At 50.8% G+C, this 9,624-nt stretch overlaps 1 protein-coding gene across 1 annotated transcript; it reads right to left on the minus strand.

Annotated features, from left to right (window-relative positions):
- Nucleotides 1–540: 540 nt before the first annotated feature.
- LOC119892909 (tectonin beta-propeller repeat-containing protein 2-like) lies at nucleotides 541–9,618 on the minus strand (the record flags this gene model as incomplete). Its single annotated transcript, XM_038704882.1, is given in 16 exon segments — nucleotides 541–1,226; nucleotides 1,760–1,909; nucleotides 2,036–2,062; nucleotides 2,065–2,176; nucleotides 3,837–3,985; nucleotides 5,850–5,985; nucleotides 6,076–6,173; nucleotides 6,290–6,379; nucleotides 6,461–6,481; nucleotides 6,484–6,709; nucleotides 6,771–6,912; nucleotides 8,393–8,573; nucleotides 9,062–9,205; nucleotides 9,208–9,234; nucleotides 9,526–9,597; nucleotides 9,600–9,618. Coding segments are annotated over 16 exon segments (1,746 nt in total), but the record flags the coding sequence as incomplete, so codon positions are not given.
- Between the last annotated feature and the right edge of the window lie 6 nt (nucleotides 9,619–9,624).

The raw sequence follows: 9,624 nt of genomic DNA on the forward strand, positions 1-9,624 counted from the left end.
AGTCATACCTGCTCAGGTTTTTCCATGGCAACGAGGAGTCAACATTTAAAGGACAAACCCAGAGTTTTTTTTATAAATCCAGTTCAGAACTCAGACCTGCTCCTTACTGGCTCCACCAGAGTCCATTACAGTACATCAGGTTCCACCAGAGTCAATCAGGGTCCCCCTCAGTCCATGGCGTCCACTACAGTCCATCGGGTCCATCAGGGTTCAATACAGTGCATAGGGGGCCAAACAGTACATCAGGATCAATCAAGGTAAACTACAGTCCAGGTTTTGTTTTAAATCTTATTGGGTGAAACTTGTTTAACAACAAACACAACACAAACAGACATTTATTAAATTTACATTTTTACATGTTTTTTATGGATCGGGGGGGGGCCCTGCCTGTTGCCGTGGTAACTGTGCATGAGGGCAACACTTCCACAGGTGAACCAGCAACTAGAATCCAAACCAGTTCGACTCATTTAACTCCAGAAGAAGAAAAACTGAAGAAGTTAAAGTGAGAAGAGAAGCAGCTCCAGTTAAAAGCATAAAACAAACAAACATTAAGTCCAGGTCACTACTAAATATCGATCGGTCGTGCATTGATCACATGAACTGGAGTGAGCGTCCCTTTAATAATTAGCTTCAAGCTAACTAGTCTCAAATAAACTGAATCAGACTGAACCAGTTAGAACTGGAGTAAACGTGTTCCCTTAATGTCCTCACATAGAAACAGACAGCTGAACAGGAATGAAACATTAGTCCAGTTAGACCCAGTTAGAACCAGACTGAACCAGTAAGAACCAGACTGAACCAGTCCCTTCAGATTTAAGTGCTTCCTTTAGAAACAAAACTGAAACTTATTTCACTTCATTTCCCAGCAGCCCGCTGGGCTCCCTGTGTGGCATCGTCCTTCAGAATTGTCCTCTAAACATTAATGTCACAGGAAATGATGTCACCTGCCTGCTCAGTGTCGGTCTGTGGCATCACACAACCCACAGTGATGTCACTAAGATGACGTCCCTCCAGGTGGATCCAGATCAGACAGACCAACACCAAACAGTGGTGACATCACAGTGATGTCACTGGTCAGATGAGCTCCCATTCGTCATCAACGTCGTCTCCGCTGAGGGACGGGCCTGAGGGGGCGGGTCTACAGGGAGTCTGTGGGAGGAGCTTCGTCAGGCGACGGGACAATCCACCAATCAGAGTCACCGCCCACAACTCGTCCTCTGGAGTCACTGAAGAGAGAGAGAGACACACCGGAGAATATGACACATCTGAGGTACTCAAATCAACGTCTGTCACTGAGAATACAAGTAATACACACACTTCAGGCTGGTTCATGCGGATTCTCCAGTCTGAACCCAGTCTCACCAGTATGAACCCAGTCTCTCCAGTCTGAACCCAGTCTCACCAGTCTGAACCCAGTCTCTCCAGTCTGAACCCAGTCTCTCCAGTCTGAACACAGTCTCACCAGTCTGAACCCAGTCTCACCAGTATGAACCCAGTCTCTCCAGTCTGAACACAGTCTCACCAGTATGAACCCAGTCTCTCCAGTCTGAACCAGTCTCACCAGTATGAACCCAGTCTCTCCAGTCTGAACCAGTCTCACCAATATGAACCCAGTCTCACCAATATGAACCCAGTCTCTCCAGTCTGAACCCAGTCTCACCAGTATGAACCCAGTCTCTCCAGTCTGGACCAGTCTCACCAGTATGAACCCAGTCTCTCCAGTATGAACCCAGTCTCTCCAGTATGAACCCAGTCTCACCAGTTAACCAGTTGGCGTTTCCGGGGATCTTCTTCCAGTAGTCTCCTGCAGGGTTTCTGTCAGAGACGCCGTAACGTCGAGCCAGATCTCCGTTTACACACCGAACCCAAACTGTCCGAGAGCTGAGGACCAGCTGACTGACCGCCAGACCTAAAGTACACAAACATGTACACGATTAAAGTACAGCATTCAAACACACGTGAGACCCTGAACACCAGTCAGTCCATCATTTACAGAACCTCCTGAACAGGTAGGATCAGAAAGACAGGCACGTACCTGGTACCAGCTCCCAGTCCGTCCCACAGGCATCTCATCACTGAGTCCGGTCCTGACAAAGACGCTTCCTCTGTTGTCCAAGGCCCAGAGGAGGCGGTCGTTAGGACTCGTCTGAATACTGACCAGCTGCACTCCTATTGGCTGCAGAGACATGACGTCACAGTTGGATGATCAGTGTGTGTGTGTTACCTGTACAGGGGGTTCTATGTGGATCCGGTGTGTGTGTTACCTGTACAGGGGGTTCTATGTGGATCCGGTGTGTGTGTGTTACCTGTACAGAGGGTTCTATGTGGATCCGGTGTGTGTGTGTTACCTGTACAGGGGTGTACAGGGGGTTCTATGTGGATCCGGTGTGTGTGTTACCTGTACAGGGGGTTCTATGTGGATCCGGTGTGTGGTGTTACCTGTACAGGGGGTTCTATGTGGATCCGGTGTGTGTGTGTTACCTGTACAGGGGGTTCTATGTGGATCCGGTGTGTGTGTTACCTGTACAGGGGGTTCTATGTGGATCCGGTGTGTGTGTGTGTTACCTGTACAGGGGTTCTATGTGGAATCCGGTGTGTGTGTGTGTTACCTGTACAGAGGGTTCTATGTGGATCCGGTGGTGTGTGTTACCTGTACAGGTGGTTCTATGTGGAATCCGGTGTGTGTGTTACCTGTACAGGGGGTTCTATGTGGATCCGGTGTGTGTGTGTTACCTGTACAGGGGGTTCTATGTGGATCCGGTGTGTGTGTTACCTGTACAGGGGTGTACAGGGGGTTCTATGTGGATCCGGTGTGTGTGTGTTACCTGTACAGGGGGTTCTATGTGGATCCGGTGTGTGTGTTACCTGTACAGGGGGTTCTATGTGGATCCGGTGTGTGTGTGGTTACCTGTACAGGGGGTTCTATGTGGATCCGGTGTGTGTGTTACCTGTACAGGGGGTTCTATGTGGAATCCGGTGTGTATGTGTTACCTGTACAGGGGTGTACAGGGGTTCTATGTGGATCCGGTGTGTGTGTGTTACCTGTACAGGGGGTTCTATGTGGATCCGGTGTGTGTGTGTTACCTGTACAGGGGGTTCTATGTGGATCCGGTGTGTGTGTGTTACCTGTACAGGGGGTTCTATGTGGATCCGGTGTGTGTGTTACCTGTACAGGGGGTTCTATGTGGATCCGGTGTGTGTGTGTTACCTGTACGAGGGTTCTATGTGGATCCGGTGTGTGTGTGTTACTTGTACAGGGGGTTCTATGTGGATCCGGTGTGTGTGTGTGTTACCTGTACAGGGGGTTCTATGTGGATCCGGTGTGTGTGTGTGTACCTGTACAGGGGGTTCTATGTGGATCCGGTGTGTGTGTGTTACCTGTACAGGGGGTTCTATGTGGATCCGGTGTGTGTGTGTACCTGTACAGGGGGTTCCATGTGGATCCGGTGTGTGTGTGTTACCTGTACAGGGGGTTCTATGTGGATCCGGTGTGTGTGTGTTACCTGTACAGGGGGTTCTATGTGGATCCGGTGTGTGTGTGTTACCTGTACAGGGGGTTCTATGTGGATCCGGTGTGTGTGTGTTACCTGTACAGGGGGTTCTATGTGGATCCGGTGTGTGTGTGTTACCTGTACAGGGGGTTCTATGTGGATCCGGTGTTTGTGTTACCTGTACAGGGGGTTCTATGTGGATCCGGTGTGTGTGTGTTACCTGTACAGGGGGTTCTATGTGGATCCGGTGTGTGTGTGTTACCTGTACAGGGGGTTCTATGTGGATCCGGTGTGTGTGTGTTACCTGTACAGGGGGTTCTATGTGGATCCGGGTGTGTGTGTTACCTGTACAGGGGGTTCTATGTGGATCCAGGCTGGCAGCATCATGCTCGGGTTCAGAGGCTGGGTTCCAACTCTGAAGTAAACGACTCCTCGACTGTCCACGGCCCAGACGTTCTGACTGCCGCAGCTCACACTGACCAGACGAACACTCCCTTTGACACACAGGTGACATTTTACCTGAACACACCTGTACACACTTATAAACATGTGGGACCTTAAAACCTCATGGACTACTGAAACATCCTTTGGAACCCCCAGAAACTGGACCAATCAACTGCCCCTGAGGTATCCTCAGGACCTGTAGAACCTGTAGCCCTTTGTGAATTTTGGCCATAAAGAAGTCACGGACGAACGCTGAAGTTTTCATTATTCACTCGTTCTGTTCTGTCTTTTCGGTTCCGCCATGTTTCATCACCTCAGGTAAAGTTTCAACATTCAACATCTCAAGGTGATTTGATAAATTAGCAGTAACCAGTAAATACTCAGATTGTTCTGTGGTTCCATGAATAGTCCAGTGAATAAAGTCACTACGGTCGTTGTTTATTTGATGGATCAGGGTCCTGCACCCCGAAGCCAGTTCAACAAACCCAGGATCTCTTTACGTTATCTGGCTTCACTAACCCGAACAATCGCGGTCCAGATAAGCGGTACCACGAAGCTGGTTATCAACTCGGTAACTCAACCCGGGGTTTCCCGACCCAGCCGGGACCACTGCAGCTAGGGAGAAGCGAACAGTAGTCTGTAATAATGTGTTCATGTGAGCTGGATGAAAACATCAGCCTTATTCTTTCAGCTCGGCTGTGACGGAGAAGGTGGGCGGAACATGACTACAGTCTCTGTGTGCTAGACTTTAAGAAAGCTACAAATCTAAAATTAACAGCCTACGTTCATATTAAAATTTAGTATTTTAATATCCTGCCAACTGCGATGGACTGGCGACCTGTCCAGGGTGTACCCCGCCTTTCGCCCCGATGTCAGCTGGGATTGGCTCCACCCCCCCGTGACCCTGTACGCAGGATAAGCGGTTGACGATGGATGGATAAGAAAAATGAAACCTGTTTATTTTAACGTATCATTTCAGAGCAGTTAGTAGGTTTACTGTAAAAACCTGCAGGTCTACAGTGACGTGAGGCTTTTAATCAGTCTCTGTAAGATGATGTCGCTCATTTCTTAGAGAGCTGATTGGTCAGTAGGCGGCGTCTTCATAGAGTCGATCTCTTATCTGGAACAGAACCTGCTCCGGAGCAGGTTAGCCGTTCAGCATCAGTTACCATGGCGATCTACCCGGGAAGAAGTGAACCGCCCTCGTGGTGCTGAAAACCCAGAGTTAAACCCGAAGTTTACCTGGATGAGCTACGCTCAGAAACCGGGGTGGTGATGGTTCAGTGGATAAGACACATGCCTTTGGTGTGAGAGACGCGGGTTCAAATCCACTGTGAGAGTCCAATGTGTCCTGAGCGAGACACTTAACCCTCGTTGCTCCAGAGGCGTGCGACCTCTGACCTCTGACAGATATAGCAGCTGTAAGTCGAGGATCGAGGAGGCACAAATTTGGGAAATGAGAAAGGCCCTCTGACTCAGTGTTGATTCAACAGACTCTGACAGTCATGTGGTCTCTGACAGTGAGAAGGGCAGGGGAACTAAAAACAGACCTGAACCAGCAGTCAGGTTTCAGTCTGACATCAACACAGACTCCATGTTGACCTCTGGATCTGTTACACAACCTGCAGCTGTCACAGAGAAACAGTCTGTGCGTCACACTGTAACCTGACCCCCAACAACACGAACACCTGACCCCAACAACACCTTTACAAAGTATTTCTTTTTCAGTATTCTGTGTATATATGACATACTACATATTTTAATACTGCAGTATGACATCTACTCGTCGTGTTTAGATTTATTTCAGGAAACCTCCCCTTCACTCTTCCGTCCAGCTGCTGTCAGCTCATATCAGCTACATAAATGCGACCTGTGACTCCGCCCACCTTCCACCTGTATGACCCGGGTACGTACCGAGCTGGCTGAGGTCCAGGGGGGTCCAGTGGAGTCCGATGGGACAGGACGGAGACAGCGTCCGAATACTGACTCTGCCGTGCGTGTCCAAACCCCACAGAGCATCACGGCAGGCAGACAGGTGAGTCAGCTCCACCTGAGCACACAGGTAGAACCCAGTAGAACATCAGCAGAACACACAGGGAGAACTTCAGAGTCAATGCGGACCAGAGCCAGGTGTTTTTACCTCAGGTGGTAGAGGGACGGAGGAGGGGCGGAGCTCTCCATCCTGGTCCCAGACACAGAACAGATCCTTCCGGCTCTGAGCCAACCACAGGAACGTACCTGAGACACAGGTGAGACACAGGCAGACTAACGGTCAGGTGCGTTCAGAGTTAAAGGCAGGCGGTGGACCAGGACTGCTTGTTGAGGTCTGGGTGTGTGCAGTGTGCAGGTGTGACCTTCTCTGTGCGGGACAGCCGATGACGTGATGAAGGTCCATCTGGTGGCTGAGACGGTTCCTCTTGGAACAACGTTCTGCCAGAAGGTTCCTGAAGAAAACACAAACACCAGCTGAGAACCTGAACCCTGAATCTGAACCCGCTCTGCAGGACTCTGCCTTCCCTACTGACCCACGAGACTGCCGCGGGCCGGTGCAGCTGGTTCCGGCCAGAGGCGACCCAGACTCCGCTGGCGTTGGCGCTGACCAGGCTCGGCTGGCACTGCGAGTACTGCGACAGGAAGGCCACCACCCGCTCCACTGGCGCCCTGGTTACCGTGGCAACGCTCTGGGTGGCCTGCAGCAGCGTCTGGAACAGACTGCCCTGATCGAAGACCACGTAGTCCGAGATGCTGATTGATGGGGGGACAGACAGTAGACTCTGAAACGACGCCACATCTCCCATCACGCTGCTTTAACAAACAGGAAGTGGTTCGGCCCACCTGCCACCAGTGGTCGTCGTCCCCCTGCGGTCTGGACCCACAGATACCGGTTCTGAACCACAGGCTGCCACTGGCATCCAGGGCCCAGGCGGTACCACCGTCTCCCAGGGCAACGCACATCAAGTCCAGACCCTGAGCCTCACTGGGACCACACAGACACACACACAGACACAACACACACACACAGACCACAAACACACACACACACACAGACACACACAGACAACACACACACAGACACACACACACACAGACACACACAGACACACACACACACAGACACACACAGACACACACACACACACACCACACACACACACACACACACACACACACACACACACACACACAGACACACACGCACACACACAGACACACACACACACACACACACACAGACACACACACACACAGACACAGACACACACAGACACCACAGACACACACACACACAGACACACACACACAGACACACACAGACACACACACACACAGACACACACAGACACACACACACACACACACACACACACACACACACACAGACACACACACACACACACACACACAGACACACACACACACACACAGACACACACACACACACACACACACAGACACCACACACAGACCAGACACACACACAGACACACACACACACACACACACAGACACACACACACACACACACACACACACACAACACACACACAGACACACACACGCCACACACAGACACACAGACACACACACACACACACACACACACAGACACACACATTAAGTGAATAAACCCTCAGCTTCAGCTTCAGCAGAGTCACATGGACTCTGATCTGACATCCAGACTGAAGTCCCATCTGCCGTAATACTGCTACAGTAGTACTACAGTAGTACTACAGTAGCAGTAGTACCTGACGGTGTCGTACTTCCAGCCCTTTCCCTCGCTGCAGTACTACAGTAGTACTACAGTAGCAGTAGTACCTGACGGTGTCGTACTTCCAGCCCTTTCCCTCGCTGCAGTACTACAGTAGTACTACAGTAGCAGTAGTACCTGACGGTGTCGTACTTCCAGCCCTCGCCCTCGCTGCAGTACTACAGTAGTACTAGTAGCAGTAGTACCTGACGGTGTCATACTTCCAGCCCTCGCCACAGTACTACAGTAGTACTACAGTAGCAGTAGTACCTGACGGTGTCGTACTTCCAGCCCTTTCCCTCGCTGCAGTAACAGTAGTACTACAGTAGCAGTAGTACCTGACGGTGTCGTACTTCCAGCCCTTTCCCTCGCTGTAGTACTACTGTAGTACTACTGCTACAGTAGTACTACAGTAGTACTACAGTAGCAGTAGTACCTGACGGTGTCGTACTTCCAGCCCTTTCCCTCGCTGTAGTACTACTGTAGTACTACTGCTACAGTAGTACTACAGTAGTACTACAGTAGCAGTAGTACCTGACGGTGTCGTACTTCCAGCCCTTTCCCTCGCTGTAGTACTACTGTAGTACTACTGCTACAGTAGTACTACAGTAGCATAGTACCACGGTGTCGTACTTCCAGCCCTTTCCCTCGCTGCAGTACTACTGTAGTACTACAGTAGTACACAGTAGTACTACAGTAGCAGTAGTACCTGACGGTGTCGTACTTCCAGCCCTCGCCCTCGCTGCAGTAGCTGTTCAGGCCCTCTCTGTAGAACAGGGCCTTGTGCTCGCTCAGGGCCCAGACCACGCCTCCTCTCACACACACCTGGCTGAAGACGCAGGGCGAGTCCACCTTCACAGCGCGGGCGCAGGGCCGGTCCACGCTCAGACCTGAGGGACACAAGGAGACAGCGGTTATTATGGAAACAGCGCGCAGGAAGTACCTGATGTATCCTGATGAGAATATAATTTCCGGTGTGTTCTGGTCCAGGAGGATCCTGATCAGATACTGAACCACCTCAGCTGACTCGCTTCAATAAAAGGAGCAGTGCTCCTCCTCGGAGCTCCTGCGTCTCCATTAGAACCATTCTAATGTGTAAGGAACTGAAGCGGAACGCTTACACATTCATATCACTACTGTTCTTTCTGTAGTGTGGACAGAAACGTGATCAGTGACAGAAAAGTGAGCGGCAGATTGAAAGAGGACGCCCCTGCTGGTCACACAGAGACACTACAGCTGCAGCAGGAACAGCAATAGGATTCTGGTTTTCAAAGACCAGTCAAGCAAAAAACAACATCAGACGGACTCAGGGAGTCCGGAGACAACCCTGTCTCGGAACTACAGCTGCCACGGAAACAGCTGTGTGTGTGTTGGTTACCTGTCTGCAGGTAGAGGTCTCCGTTGGTCCTGATGATCCAGGCGGAGTCGTCACTCAGAGCCACGAATCCCGTTTGCTCCACAGCTTTGTACCAGTGACGTTTTCCTTTAACTGATACTTTAGCACAAGCAAACGCCGTCATGCTCTTTGCTCCACCTTCCACACCAGATTACCTGGTGGAGTTAGCCACAGTTAGCATTCAGCTAATGCAACATCCACCTGTACAGCTGGCCCGCTGCTGCCTGCTGTAAAGGGAGATAACCCAAAGGGGTGGTGATGGAACAGTGGATAAGATCAGAGTGTCCCTGAGCAGGACACTTAACCCCGAGACTCTGACAGATACAGCAGGTGTGTGTCGCTAAATGTTTAACTGGAAGCGTCTGATGTTTTAAATAAAACTACAAACTGAACTAAAGCTGCCAGTCCGAACAGAGGACCTGCCAGCTGTGATGTCAGTAGCTCACCTGAAGGTGATAACGCCACCTGGTGGACGTTGTCTTCAAAACGCTGCCAGGTGAGTCCAGTTTCAGGCGAGGGCTGCAGAACAGTCCTCCTTTAAAGTC

Source organism: Micropterus salmoides, unplaced genomic scaffold, assembly GCF_014851395.1.
Source record: "Micropterus salmoides isolate LMB-PRFRI ecotype aquatic unplaced genomic scaffold, ASM1485139v1 Ms_hic_scaffold_747, whole genome shotgun sequence".
Taxonomy (NCBI): domain Eukaryota; kingdom Metazoa; phylum Chordata; class Actinopteri; order Centrarchiformes; family Centrarchidae; genus Micropterus; species Micropterus salmoides.